Here is a 15,555-nt window from a genome sequence, read left to right as displayed (position 1 = left end):
CCCCTAGGCAATAAGCCTAATAAGCTAACTCTATGAAAGGAAACAGGTTAAGTAAATCCCCCCAGAGCCCACACACAGGTTGTGTGTACACATAAGGTCCTAGAGTATATTTAAAATCAATATGAGGGAACACTGAAATTTGGCACATGTATGTTTGTAGATATTAGGAGGGCTTGTTTCCCGTATAAAATTGGTGTAAGCATTTTTCAGTTTCCTGCCAGCATTTTGCAGTGTTTCAGTGTCTGATGCTATTGTGGCTTGTTTCTGAATTGAGAGCTGTGATTGCAGCAAGGAATTGATCCATTATCGCACATAATCAAGATACATTTAACAGTACTTCTGCTGAGCATGGCAGCTCCAGGCTGCTGGTGACTTGGTTTACTTACCGATGGAATAAGGGAGTAATGCAGAACCAGGTCCATGTCTACTGAACTCTCACAAGTGACATTTGTCTGCCAGCCCCTGGAGACATGTGAGCAGATAATAAACACATTAGTTTAGCATACTCTCCTGGACTATGCTCTCTGAATAGCAGACCTTTGATTGTGAGTGTGTAGAAATAACTCAATGCACTCATGCAAGAAAGTCCAAACTTTTTGGGTTGTTCTTATGGTTCCGATACTAACACAGCTATGAGATAGCCAGCTGGAAGATAATTCTGGATTCTGACATGCAAAGAGGCACCCCACACTCCCCGGTTTGCTTCAGAGTTCCCATATTCAGTACTGGCAAAATCAATACCTTTTCCATTTGGTATAGGGTTTGCTAAGTCCATGGGTAAGTCTTCTCCTGTCAGGCTCATCAGCATGGGACTAGCAGTCCATAGGTAAGGTTGAGTTCCATTTTGCACGTAAAGTATGGATTCCCCCTCTTTGTTTTGTATGAAAAATATAGTATGTCCTCCCGTCTACATATGGTCCATTAGCTGTGTGTCTACTGCCATTTTAAGTATCTTTGATATGACAGTAGATATTGGCCTGTTACGTCCTAAAACCTAATGCCCAAATTGTCAAACTTTGGATCCTAAGGGTAGGTTCCTAAATCTACAGTGAGGCGTACAAATAAAAGTGGCCTGATATTCAAAGGTGCTGAGCACCTGCAGCTCCCATGGACTTCTATAGGAGTTGGGCAAGCACCGCCTAATTTAGAATACCACCTTAATTTAGGTGGTTAAATACGGATTTAGGTGCCTACTGCTAGGCACCCAAGTTTGAAATGTTGAGGTCAGTTTGCCTAGATCCCTTCTCCAAATTTGAAATAGAATAGACTAGATGGCCAGGAGCTATGTACAGCTCCATGCTTCTTTGTTTATCAGTATCATTTTAACCATTGATTTTTAACATTCTTCTGAAGCCACACTATTTTTAACAATGATTTTTTCTGCCCAGGTGATTCCTTAGGACCATTCTCACACCTCTTTGGGAGTCTTGTCTGACTTCAGTAATGTATGTAGTATTGTGCCTTTGCATTCCTGACAGCAGAGTTGCACCAGTTTGATTTCTTTGCATGTTCCTACCCCTTTTAACTGTGCAGCTCCCCTGAGATCCAGTCGCAAGCCCCGTCAGGCTGTGGGGATCCACATACAGAAGGCGTCCTCCAGACATGGTTCTCCGTCTGCCTGTGTAGAAGTGGGGCTGGGCTGCCTCCATGGTGTTGCACTCCCTTATAGGGTGGAGATCAGTGGCTGGGAGGAGCAGGACAATGGTGAGAGGAGGTGGGCCTAGGAAGATCCACATAAGAATGGCCATACTGGGTCATCCCAAAGGTCCATCTAGTCCAGTATCCTGTCTTGTGACAGTGCCCAATGCCAGATGCTTCAGAGAGAATGAACAGAACACGGCAATTATCAAGTGATCTATCCCCTATCATCCAGTCCCAGTTTCTGGCAGTCAGAGGCTTAGGGATACCCAGAGCATGGGGTTACGTCCCTAATCATCTTGGCTAATAGCCATTGATGGACCTATCCTCCATGAACTTATCTCATTCTTTTTTGAACCCCATTATATTTTTGGCCTTCACAACGTCCCTTGGCAACAAGTTCCACAGGTTGACTCCTTTTGTTTGTTTTAAACCTGCTGTCTATTAATTTCATTGGGTGATCCCTGGTTCTTGTGGCATGTGAAGGGGTAAATAACACTTCCCTATTCACTTTCTCCACACCAGTCACAATTTTATAGATGTCTATCTGTAGTGGGGTGGCTGCCCCACACCTGGAAAACAGGGGTTAAAACAGCCAAGCTAGGCTGATTGGAGTAGCAGCCACAGCTGTGGCCAGCTCAATTAGGGCCCAGCTGGCCCTGATAAGAGGGCTGTGGGCTAAAAGCTGGAGGACTCTCTCTCCAGCCTTGGAGGGAGAAGGACCGGGCTGCCTGGGAGCTCAGGGAACGGAGCAGGGCTGGGGAAAGGCAAGAGGCGCTGGGGAGCTCCGGCCTGGCAACTCCCCAGGCTGCGGGCCTGGTTAAAGGCCAAAACAGGTACAGAGGCAGCTGGTCTGAACCCCTTGCTAATGATGAGTGGCCATGACAGACTGCAGTTTGCCCCAGAGAAAGGGGGCTAGTTGATGACTGGCAGTAGCCACTGAGGCAAGGTGGGTGAAAGAGTTAGGGGTTCCCCTGGGAGGGGAGACCCAGAGTGTGGGGGGTACTGCTGTGGCAGAGCCCTGAGGAAAAGGGCACCGGGGTCTGGGAGGGACACAGGGGCCAGCGGCAGGCGAGACATCAGCCGGCAGAGGGCGCTCTGGAGCTGGAAAAGATCTAATTCCCAGGACAACCAGCAGGAGGTGCTACACCGGTGAGTTGTCGCGGCACTACACTATCATATCCCCCTTTAGTCTTCTCTTTTCCAAGCTGAAAAGTTCCAGTCTTTTTAATCTCTCCTCATATGGAAGCTGTTCCATGCCTCCTAATCATTTTTGTTGCTCTTCTCTGTACTTTTTCCAAGTCTAATATATCTTTTTGGCGATGGCAGGACCAGCGCTACATACAGTATTCAAGATGTGGGTGTACTATGGATTGATATAGTGGCATTATGATATTTACTGTCTTATTATCTATCCCGTTCCTAATATTCTGTTTGCTTTTGTGACTGCCACTGTACATTAAGTGGATGTTTTCAGAGAACTATCCACAGTGACTTCAAGATCTTACTTGAGTGGTACCAGCTAATTTAGATCTCATCATTTTGTATGTATAGTTACTTGGGATTATGTTTTTCAATATGCATAACTTTGCATTCATCAACATTGAATTTCATCTGCCATTTTGTTGCCCAGTCATCCAGTTTTGTGAAATCCCTTTGTAATTCTTCGCAGACTGCTTTGGACTTAATTATCTTGAATAATTTTGTATGGTCTGCAAACTGCTACCTCACTGTTTACCCCTTTTTCCAGATCATTTATGACTATATTGAACAGCACTGGTCCCAGTACAGATACCTGTGGACCCTGCTATTTACTTCTCTCCACTGTGAAATCTGATCATTTATTCCTACCCTTTGTTTCCTATCTTTTAACCAGTTATTGATCCAGGAGAGGACCTTCCCTCTTACCCCATGACAGCTTACTTTGCTTAAGACCCTTTGGTGAGGGACCTTGTCAAAGGCTTTCTGAAAATCTAAGTACACTATATCCCCTGGATCACCCTTGTCCACATGCTTGTTGACCCCCTCAAAGAATTCTAATAGATCGGTGAGGCATGATTTCCCTTTACAAAAGCCGTCTTGATTCTTCCCCAACAAATAGTGTTCGTCTATGTGTCTGATAACTTTGTTCTTCACTATAATTTCAACCAATTTGTCTGATACTGAAGTTAGGCTTACCGGCCTGTAATTGCCAAGATCGCCTGTGGAGCCTTTTTAAAAATTGGTGTTACATTAGCTATAGTCATATTAGCATCAGACCTGCATCAGCCCCTGGGGAATCTGCAGCTAAGTTAACACAGTCTGACCCATCCTGCATTTTCTAGAGTGCCAGCTCTCTTTCTACTGCATAGCTCCCACTTATCTCTTTGGTGCCAAAGGAGTGGGCCTGGAGAAGTGAGCACTGCATGCGACCCAACACATGCGGTTGCATACAACCACTGGAGTTCAGATGTGCGCTAGACAGTGATTGAGCAGACACAATGCCAAAAATAGACACCAGGAAATGTTTGCAATTCACGGTCCCTGCAAATGTGAGGCAGATGTTGGCTCTAATGCATCTCAGGACAAAACCGTTTTCATCAACATACGGCAGAGTGACTGTCTTCTGTGTCATTGCAGCGAGGCCTGGCACACACACAGCTGCTGGAATATGGAGGATTCACACTGACATCAAGGATGCTTAGCTGATTTATTCAGCTGAGGAGCTGGCCCAATGGGCCACATTTTCTTTCAATTGCACTGATATAGCTTCCTTTGAAGACAATGGCTTTCACTCCAGTATAACTGAAAACAGAATTTGTACCAGTATTTTATATCTGCATAGCACTTTCCATGCTGATAGGTCCCGAAGCACCTCACAAGCTACAGTATGCACCATCAATGAAATGCAGCCAGATGCAGTTAGATAAATGTCTATCAGGGATGGTCTAGACAGTATTTGGTCCTGCCCTGAGGGCAGGGGACTGGACTCGATGACCTCTCGAGGTCCCTTCCAGTCCTAGAATCTATGAATCTCTGAGAGGTTGAGAGCAGCAGCTGACTGATGTGAAGTAGGCTACACTGTGTGGGGACAGAGTGGGGTCTGATTCTGATCTCACTCACTCCAGACAAGAATCAGAAGTCATGGAGATACAAGAGTGTAAACCAGGGTGAGCTCAGAATCAGACCTCAGGACGATGACATTTTGGGCAAGGACCCTGAGAAAAGCCTCTGCACTTACAAAAGGTGCCATGATGTGAGATTTAGTGTCCAAACAGCACAGGACCTTCATTATTAAGTTGTTATCTGAAACCTCCCCAGAGCCCGCTGTATGGCATGCAGCATTTTATCTGCCTTGGGAGGATTAAGAGATAAATCAACCTTGCTGGGATCTGTCCCTGGAGTTTAGACCACTAAGGCCCCTTTCCTATAGAAATCTTGAGGCAGTATGCTCATTTGCATGGCAGTACCCAGAATGCTCCTCAGGTTCACAGGTAAGCTGGTATCTGAGCTGTGGAAACAAACTGACCTGCTAAGCTGTGCTCATGGAGGGCTGGGATCTTTATATTGACTTTCCAAGTGAGAACTGGGGACAGCCTTGCCTCCAGAAATGTAGGGAGTTTGAATCCCGGTGAGGGGGGATTTTTGGTTCTGTGTTGGACAGGTGGGTTAGAAATCTAGCATTGTCTTCAGAAAATACTGCGCTTATACCATACACAGGAGTCCACTGTAGAGTATCGTGTCTCCTTGATTAAACAACAGATGGAAAACTTCCCCCCTAGTTAAACATCAGATCAGTGCAATCAAGAGAAAGGCAAAGGTCTTGCTTGGGGAGTCCTAATCTTAATCCAACTCTGCTCAGTGGGACCTGGCACTTTGTATTTGCTCACGACTGGCCTTGACATCAACACTTCCTTCTAGTTTGCATCTTCGCCTGTCTGGCTTTATAGTCACCGGTAGAAAGAGTAATACTGACCTTCTAAATCCCTAAGCACCTGTCCCTGTGGGACAGGTTAGCCGGGGGACCTAGTACATCATTCTACTCTTAGGGAGATAGGGTACTGAGACTATGTTGGAAAAGAGTATAGGTTGGCAAATGAAGAGAATGTCCTTTGATTTCTTCCATCATGCAAAGAGCTTGTCATATTCCTATATGTGCTTTGTTCTGTTGATTAGGACTGTTATTGAGACAGTAATGTATAGTATGTACTGGATGCTTCTTTAACTTATAGATTCTAAGGCCAGAAAGAGCTGTTATGTCCATCTATTCTCAGTTCCCAGAAAATTATACTCTGTGGTTCCTGCAAGAAGTCCATGACTTATGGTTCAGCTAGATATGAATATGTTTTATGAAAATGGGATGGGTGTTCAAGAATTTCATGTACAGTCTGTTCTAGGACAGTAGCAATTACTTTGCTGTGTAGTCATTTTTCACTGTTTTTATAGCACTATGGGACAATTTCCGTGCATGACTATTTGCCAGTTTATTATCTGATGTACTGATTTTGTACAACTTTAACAATTATTGCAAACTCAAGGCAAATACAAACCACCAATAACTGTAGCACATTTACTGAAAAAATACACCGAAGAATGGATCTCTACAGATTGTGATGGTATCAGTTAGACCGGGGCTCTCAAGTGGAGCGCTGGTAGAAATGATTAACAGGCCCCTGCCTGTGTCGATGTGGGAGGGATTTGGCTGAGAGTGCATTTTGCTGCAGAACCCAGATACAGTACACTGCTTCCTGCTGTAAGGGAGCCAGTCCCAGTGAGTGTTTTATGTCCTTTGTTGACACTGGCAGGCACAGGACACATCAGGAGTGACTCATGGAAGCCAATGCAGTTCTATTGGGTAAAAGCAGTGTGAACTCAGAATTGGGCCCACTGCTGTGTATGTCATTTTGCTCCTTGCTGTAGTTGTGGTTTATTTTCTTTTAGTTCCTCATTAATGGAGCCTCAGGACCGCAGTAGCCGGTGACTCAGATTGAAAAAGAGACTAGATTCTGCAGACCACACACCTCTCGTTTGCATGAAGTGTTGAAAGTACCGTATCAAATCTGCCCTTGTGGACCCAGGAGCTGGGCAACTGCACTTTAACCCCCCCCAAAGCCAAGCCCATCCTCCCAGCTTTACTGCTTGCACTTACCATGCCTCTGCAGAGAGCATCTTGGCTGTGCAGCAGAGAGCTCCACGAGGCGCTAATGCACGATGCTGCTGCTGGGTGCAGACGTGAGCAATAACTCAGATCTCAGAACACAGCTGGCACTTGGGGGGCACTCTTCCTGGCTGCTGCGCTGCAATCCTCTCAGCCTGCATTGGGCACACTAGGCGCCTTGCTTCACTACTCCTCCCCGCCTCCGCCCAGCAGGAAAGCAAACATCCTGTCAGACACTGACTCCAGGGTAACTCTAAAGGAAAGGCAGTGACCTCTTCCTGATTTACTGGCCAGTAAGTTTGTTGCTTTCGCCCAGCTGTCACGGAAGCAGAGACTGATTGGTTAGTTTTTGCCAGGCTTCTCACTGGGAAATGAATCCAGTTTTAACTATGCTCTCTGCGCCCATCCTTATAAAAATGCCTGTGCATGTTACATGAATTCAGGACCTTTTAAAAGTGAGATTGGAAATCCTTATAAACCAGGAAACCCAGTATCCAGCCGTTGAGCACCTTGTAGGTGTATGCATTTGGATATGGTTTCACAAGCTCTGGACGAGGCTTCCAAGGGAGGTTGTGGAAACCCCATGATTGGAGGTTTTTAAAAACACATTGGACAAACATGTCAGGGGTGGCCTAGGCTTATTGGATCCGGCCACCGTGCAGAGGGCTGGACTTGATTACTCGTCAAGGTCCCTTCCAGCCTGACATTTCTATGATTCTGTGATTGCATCTTCTTTGCAAAATCTGACACTGTCACTTACCCAGTTCTTTTTAATGCTCAATAAACACCATGAGCGTTTTTAGTCTCCTCATCCTCTGAAGAAAGGGGGATGAGTAGATTCTGCGCCTGGCCTGGTAATTTTTCATCAGTTTTGCAAGCCTGCATTGAATGATCACATAACACTAGGCAATGTAACATACTAAGTGGCATATATTTACTTTCCACTACCACTAGCAGTGGAGGTGTTTCAGCATGGCGACCAGGATGTGAACATAGGACACCAGAACTAGGAAGAGAGGGACCATCAATATGAAAACACCCCCCATGAGCATCAGGGTTTTGTACCTGGAGGTGTCCTCACTTGACCGCTTACCCAGCGATGGGGTTTCACAGAAGAAATGGTTGATGACGGAGATATTGGCTAGTGTCATTCAGTCACACAATCCAAGCGGCGGCTGGTCAAAAGTGCTCACTCGTGTCGCTGGGAGCAGCTTACATGCTAGAGGCTGTGTGTGAACAGCCCAGGAGTGGGGGTTCTCACAGCAAAGCAGGGTAAGGCTGCTCCCAGAGTCGAGGATTGGATATCACTCGTCAAATTTCAGCTCTATGTAAACGGAAAAATGTAGTCATTTGTTCAGTCTTAAGGGCCTAAACCACAACGGGAATGCAGTAGGAGTTGAATTAACTGTCTTTGGGGGATGTTTTAGTTCCTAAGGGCAGATGTTGTCGTTCAATATCAAGGTGGGGAAGTATGGCTGGCTTACTTCCAAAGGAGGAAATCTTGATAGACCAGCCCTTCCAAAAGAGAATACTCAACAATATTAGTCCTGTTTCATCAGCCCTTATAGCAACAGATCCTAACAAGCTACCAGCGACGGGGAGTGCCTACTCAGTGACACTATCTATTTCCTAGTCTCATCAGACTTGGCACGGTAGGGAGGTAAGCCTGAGGTTTTAATATTGTTCAACAGACCTTCCTGATTTCCCTGTCTTATGTAGCACTAGTCTGCCATTGCCACAGAAGTGTCTGTATTTAAACACTGTCTCCCAAAATAAATACTACAGCATTCAGACAAAGACTAGGGCTCATATAATATGTCAAAAACCGGAGTAAGTGGTCTCCTTTTTTATGCCTCTTGGAGCAAATGGAGGTACAACTACATCTCCCTCCTCACCACTGACCCATAATTCAACCTTAATCTCATCATCAGGGTTCTACAGAAAATGATGCTTGTTAAGTTTCTCTTCTAGCCACATACGTGACCACTCATGAGCTTCTGCCAGTAAAGAAATACACCTGCCACTTCCTGGGTTGAATCAGCTAGGGTCTTCACCATCTGTTTGGTGTGTGGTAAGCTACTACTTTCTTCCAAGGCCTATTGCCACAATGCCAGTTGACCTACATTGCTTTCTACCCATAGTGCCCTGTCAGACATGAAAATCTTTCCCTCTTAGCCAGAATCCTGAGCTGGTATTACTCTGCTAGTATGACTGACTTACTATTCCTGCAATTGTCATCAACCTTAGTCTTATTTGAGCATAAACTAAAGACACCGAAGGGTATACAATATAGCCTTAGGTCTCAAATACTACTGCTTCTAACTGGAAGTATCTCTGTTTTCTTTAGACATAAGTGGTGTCCTAGACTTCACCTTCTACTCCCAGTTTCTCTCAGCTCAGTTAGCATAGGCAGCGCTGTTGCGGCTTCTTGGTAAAAGTCACCAGCCATGAGGAACAAGGAAAGAGTTGGATTTTTATACATCACAGCTGCACCAGGTGGTAAAGTGCCAAAAAAGCTACTCCTTGGGGAATTCTGTGCCACTGTGTGCACCCATAATTAATGTGCCATGCATATTTTTTTCTGCAGAAAATAACTTCTGCCAGAAAGTTGCTGCAGTTCTGCCTTTTTCCCACCAGAGGGTGTTGTGGCACTAGAACAGAGCAGCAGTTCCCAGCCAGCCCCAGCTTCCATAAGGATGAGAAAGAGCCTGCCTTGTTCACAGCACCTGTCAGGTCAGATCAGGAGACGGGATATCAGGAAACAGACCACATGGGGCACATAAGGTTGCTGGGGGTCACAGACAGACATAAGGGCTAGTGGGTGAGGACAGACAGGGGCAGGGGCTGGATGGGAGTGGAGACGCAGGGTCACTGAGACTGCATTACAGTGCTTACTACCTCCTCTTTGTGTCTCAAAGTACCAGCTAATGTGGTGTGTCCCACTGGGCTATGGGCTGACACTTGAAGGACAGGGTGTGGCAGACGGAGAGCGCTGTCTGTGAGACACTTTCCCTGCGTTGCCAGAGTGTGGAAGACTGTGCCAGTGCAAGCTCCAGAATGGTGAGCACTTGACTGAATAAACTGATTTCTTCAGAAAGCAAGCAGCCTCCCTCAGATGTAAAAACGTACGGGGGTAGTACTAGTGAGCAATAGTGCTGATCCCCTGCTGTCACCAATATGACTACAACTCATCTCGGCAGGGATTAAAAGTTGTTCCCATTTCATGGAAGTTTGGTAGCCTCTATTGAGAAATTTGCAGTTCCAGTTTCCATGTCCCATATTCATGACTATAGTTTGCAGTAAATTGTAAGCTGTTGGGAGCAAGAACTGTCCTTCACAATGTTTTATACAGGGCCTAGCACAATGAGGCCCTGATCTCAGTTGGGCCCTTTAGGGAGATCTCCAGTAGGGCCAGAATTGCCTTGCTTGCTCTAAGTTGATGAGAGTTGGCAGCATTTTAACAATCAGAAGTGGAAAAAAATCAGAAGAGAGCAAAAAATGATTTAAATTTTTTTTTAAACTCATCTGAACTTTTGGGATTACTGTAAACACTTGCAACTACATCTAGAGTCAAAATCTCCAGACATCTGTACTGCAAACCCTTCGTCCTTCCCTCCTCTCCAACACCTCTTCTTTTGGGGTCTGTTTTACATCTTGCTTTAAGGGTCCAATCCTGCCAACACTTAGGGCTCGTCTACATTTGGAATTGTAATGAAATAACTATCTTGCTAAATTTGCAAGTGTAGACTGGGACAGATACAGCAATTTCCCTCAATATCTTTAGGAGATCTTATAGTATTAAGTTAGGCCAGTGACTGTATGTAATTCCATGGGGGAGGGTGACCACAGCTCCTCCAGGAACTAAGAACTGGGGGGAGGAGGGGTTGATTAGGCAAATTAACTCAGGTTGTAACACCTCCAGGGAAGTACCACCCCCTAGAGAGGCTCACATATACTAGTTCAGGCTGGATACTTTAGCAAACAATAGAGAGAGGACCTTTAAATAAATTGCCTGAGTTTAATGGCCTTCCTACCAAGGAGGTCCCAATCCTTCCTAGGAGAGGTTGGAAGGACTTTAGCCTATATGAGGCCTTGTAAGTCTTGAGAGGTGACCGCTGGTAAACCTTTAGCATATGTGTATGAATGTCTGTTGTTTTTAATGTTTTCTCTGGAATGCTTTCACCTTAAGAATAAATGTGCTTGCTCAGAAAGAGCTATGTGGTAACTTATAAATGCTGGCAATTACACTGTTCATAAGCCTTTGGAGAGAAAGCAAAAAGACGCTGGCCTGTTTAGGAGTCTGGCTTGCTGGGGACATCACAGTATAGGCAGGGAACTGTTCAGCCTGGAAAAACCCAGGCCAGGAAGGAGAGAGATAACAAAAGAGGTAACTGCTGGGCAGCTGGGAGCCTAGAGTGTGTGCCCTTGAGGGACCACCAAAGAGAAATACAAATGCAGTTGCCCTGACCTGTGACAAGCCCTTACACGAGTAATTTTACACAGATGTTTCTAAGTTACTTCTGTGGCCTCTTACCATGGTATCGAAGCACCTTAGTCTTCTGTTTTGGACACCGGTGCAACACAGCTGGCTGTGTGAGGTTGGCTGATTGACCTTTAGTTTGATTTCCCAGTGTAAGGTGTTATCTCGAATTACCAGGTTGTTCTGATTTAAAGAGCTATTCATTGTGAGAGGTACCAGAGCCCAGCCGTGGCAGGCATATTTCCAACACTGTGTCTAAAAGGGGAGGAGAGAAAGGGACCCAAAGGGCATGTAGGCACTTCTAAAGAAGAGAATTTAAAAGCATCAATTCAAGAATCATTTGGTAATGGAGAGTCCAGCTTCTAGAATATAACACACATTAGCCAGCCTCCACATCAGTATGCCTCTCTCGCAGAATGAACTAGGAGACCTTTTAAATTGGCGTACTTCATTCCATCAAGTTTGGTTTGTGGACTAAAAGCATGTCAGTGACCTTAAATAACTAATTTGCAATGAGAACTTTGCTATTTGCAGTATTCAAGGCATTTGGGAAGTACAAGAAAGTACTGCAAATGCTGAGGGACACATATCTGGTTATTTTAGGTAACACTGGCAAGTTGTCACCTCTGTTGCTGTTGAATCTGGCATTTTATATGTTGTTCTATCTCCTTTCCAGTATCCTAAAGAAGAGAGCTTTGGCTGACATGCAGGTGTACTAAAATTTTTAGCAGAAAGGCTCCCTTTGCTAAGAAATCTATGTGAATTGAGTTTCTGCTAAAACATGATTAAGTAGCTGGCAAATAATTGATATTTTAAAAAGTAGCATCAGATAGGTTGTGCTTTTTCTGGTATCTCTTCTGTTTTGCTTGAGCCATTGCTGAGACAGATAGATAGAGGGGACGTAAGGGGATAGATAGATACATATATAGAGGGGGCAAAAGGGGATAAACAGATAGAGAAATAGAGGGGTTGTAAGGGGAGGGATAGATAGTGTTATGCTTATAAGAAGCACACAGGATCTTTTTCAGGGGAAAAGGTAATACACTGCGTTTATTGACCATACAACAAATATGCATTCAATCTCTCTCTCACACACACTCACACTCACACACTCATAGACTTTAAGGTCAGAAGGGACCATTATGATCATCTAGTCTGACCTCCTGCACAACACAGGCCACAGAATCTCACCCATCCACTCCTGTAACAAATCTCTGACCTATGCCTGAGTTATTGAAGTCCTCAAATCGTGGTTTAAAGACCTCAAGGTGCAGAGAATGCTGCAGAGGAAGGTGAAAAACCTCCAGGGCCTCTGCCAATCGGCCCTGGAGGAAAATTCCTTCCTGACCCCAAATATGGCGATCAGCTAAACCCTGAGCATGTGGGCAAGACTCACCAGCCAGCACCCAGGAAAGAATTCTCTGTAGTAACTCAGATCCCACCCCATCTAACATCCCATCACAGACCATTGGGCATATTTACCTGCTAATAATCAAAGATCAATTAATTGCCAAAATTAGGCTATCCCATCATACCATCCCCTCCATAAACTTATCAAGCTTAGTCTTGAAGCCAGATATGTCTTTTGCCCCCACTACTCCCCTTGGAAGGCTGTTCCAGAACTTCACTCCTCTAATGGTTAGAAACCTTCATCTAATTTCAAGTCTAAACTTCCTAATGTCCAGTTTATATCCACTCCTGCCAGTTGATGTTAGTTACCAGTCCAGAGTCTGGATCAATCTAGGGGCCAGCTAGGTTGATCATGGGTAGGGAGGAGCTCGGTTCCGTCGGTCGTGACACGATGCTCCAGGGAAGTCTTGGCAGGACAAACCCAAAGTTTCATGGCAAAACACCCTGTTCATATAGTGATTTCCCTTCATTGGGACCAATGAGTTTTGCACCGGCATGCTGTTTGGAGTGCTTGTTTTCCTAAATTGTCCATCTCATCCTTTATCTTGTTCTTTTATCAAGTCTCTCAGGGAATTATCCCATGCTGGTTTTGATCACCGCTATCGTGTCCCCATTGATAGGTGCCTGTCTCATGTTTAGAGTTGTCAATCTGCCCTCTTCTGACATTTCAATAGGGGCGTGTTGCAGCCTCCTGGCACCCTTGCGTCTGTCCTCGGTTCCTCCCTAGAGCATCTGGTTCAGTGATGGCCTTCACACTTATCTCTTAATACACATGTAGGGATATAAAAGAAGGTACCAACAGTGATTCCCCCAAGTGACAGTGACCCCCTCATAATTTGTCCCCCACACTTTAAAATCCAACCAAGTACAAAAATCTCTTGGGTCTTCTGTTAAAACTTGTAAGCTACTGTCTGTAGAAACCATTGATTATATCTATCCTGTGAAAGATACTTTACTATGTAAAACTTACAAACAAGTTAATTGACTTTGTTCTTGAAGTAATTGATACAATGTAAACAAACACTATAAGCCATTAAGTGACTTTCACTTCATTCAATGGCTTCTAGGACAGACCCCCCACCCTCTGTGATTAAAGGGCCGGGAGTCTCAAATGAATTAGCACACACCCTGAAAGTGGTGGAGACAGTAAATTAAAATATGATTAAGATATGGAATGTATGCTGATGAATGCTTGATATACATGAATGGTTAGGGAGGTGCCAGCCTAGAAAGGGAGTATCCATCGGCCGAAGAATGTGTCAAGTGGATGACCAGACAACCCCCGGAGGGTAAACTGGAATCCACCCCATCACCTGGAAGGATGAGAAACACAAACTTTGGACAATGTGGAGCCACCAGGAATGTGCCCAGGAATGTGTCCAGGAATGTGCTATCTGCTGATTGAGTCAGCAACAGCAGGATGAAACAGCTCCCATAGACTAACATAGGAATTAAATCCTATAAGAATGGACTCTCAAGACTGATAACTTTGAGTCTCTGGTTCTGCTGCCAGCCTCCAGGAGCATCAGGTGCACCTGACACAGACTCGGCTCCATCCTCATGACCAAGATACCGGGCCAGTAACTTGGCATGAGCAACTTCTAGGCTGGTAACTATAACACCTATACAGAACTTAAATAAATGATTGTATGAATGAAAATATATGTATGTGTATATATATATATATATGTATGTATATATATGTATGTATGTGTGTATATATATGTGTATATATATATATATGTATATATGTGTGTGTGTGCATAAGGAATAAGTAGTAATAGGAATAAGTATTCAAACAACGTTGTTTACTTTTATCTTTTGCTTTATCATTATATTTACAATAAATGTGGCATCTTTGCCTTATCCCTCTTAATAAGATCCTGCTGGTTTTTATTCTATTGGTATAACACACACATTCCTCATTCACACACAAACAGAATTGATTTACACAGAACATTTTGAACAGGAACATCAAATTGCAATGCAAAGGAAAAACAGTCATTGCATTCTTTTACTTATTTTAAAATGTTAAACCCACAACAAAGTGGTGACCTTAAAAGGTCTGTTATTGCCTTGAAATCAGTCCAGACACAGATTCCAGCTGATGCATCTTTACCAAATGGCCCATTAGGCCATTCCTTTCTGCTATTCAAAAAGGGTGGCTGGCAGGATATGATCAAATCATACACCAATACATTTAATACATGCTGTATTATTATTAATTATTATTATTATTATTTATTTTTAACCCTTCATTCTAAATTATACAAAATACCAACATAAAATCCTACTACTACATATCCCCCTTTTGATCCCTCAAGAACAATTTTTGAGTGGGTCATATTTTATACAATTGTTTCATAGCAATATACTGAGAGACAATTTGAGCTTGTGGTTGTACTTTAACAAGCATTCTTTTTGTCCAACAGCACATACAACACATTCCTAGCAAGCAAACACAGGACAATATTAACACAACTAGTGATGGCTGAAACATAATAGCCAATGTGCCCTTAGAGGTCGGGGACCAGTCTGTAAAAACTTCATACCAATGATAGGCTGTCAGTTCTTTTTCAGACTTAGCAATTTTTAGCAAGTCTCCTGTCAAGGCTGTATCCCCACTTTGAACTTTAGGGTACAAATGTAGGGGCCTGCATGAAGACTTCTAAGCTTAACTACCAGCTTAGTTCTGGTCCGCTGCCACCATCCCAAAGCTAATTCCCTTCCCTGGGTAGCCTTGAGAAACCTTTCACCAACTCCTGGTGAATACAGATCCAAACCCCCTTGGATCTTAAAACAAGGAGAAATTGACCCTTCCCCCCTCCTTCCTTTCACCAACTCCTGGTGAATACAGATCCAAACTCCTTGGATCTTAAAACAAGGAGAA

The 15,555-nt window shown here is 44.2% G+C and overlaps 1 protein-coding gene across 3 annotated transcripts in view; it reads right to left on the bottom strand.

Annotated features, from left to right (window-relative positions):
* The window catches only part of LOC112117648 (stimulated by retinoic acid gene 6 protein-like), a 37,229-nt gene extending 30,213 nt beyond the window's left edge, over positions 1-7,016 (bottom strand). For all 3 annotated transcript variants that reach the window (XM_026646406.2, XM_026646407.2, XM_026646408.1), the window contains exons 1-2: positions 6,767-7,016; positions 387-462 (exon numbers count right to left, since the gene is read on the bottom strand). In XM_026646406.2, the coding sequence (XP_026502191.1) occupies positions 387-462; positions 6,767-6,786 (96 nt within the window). In that variant the 5' untranslated portion in view covers positions 6,787-7,016. The remainder of the gene's footprint in view (positions 1-386; positions 463-6,766) is intronic.
* Positions 7,017-15,555: the final 8,539 nt, after the last annotated feature.

Source organism: Terrapene carolina, unplaced genomic scaffold, assembly GCF_002925995.2.
Source record: "Terrapene carolina triunguis isolate 2854851 unplaced genomic scaffold, T_m_triunguis-2.0 Scaffold35022, whole genome shotgun sequence".
NCBI classification, from domain to species: domain Eukaryota; kingdom Metazoa; phylum Chordata; order Testudines; family Emydidae; genus Terrapene; species Terrapene triunguis.
Note: the sequence above shows the minus strand (reverse complement) of the source record. Positions and strands in the feature narration are given on the sequence as shown.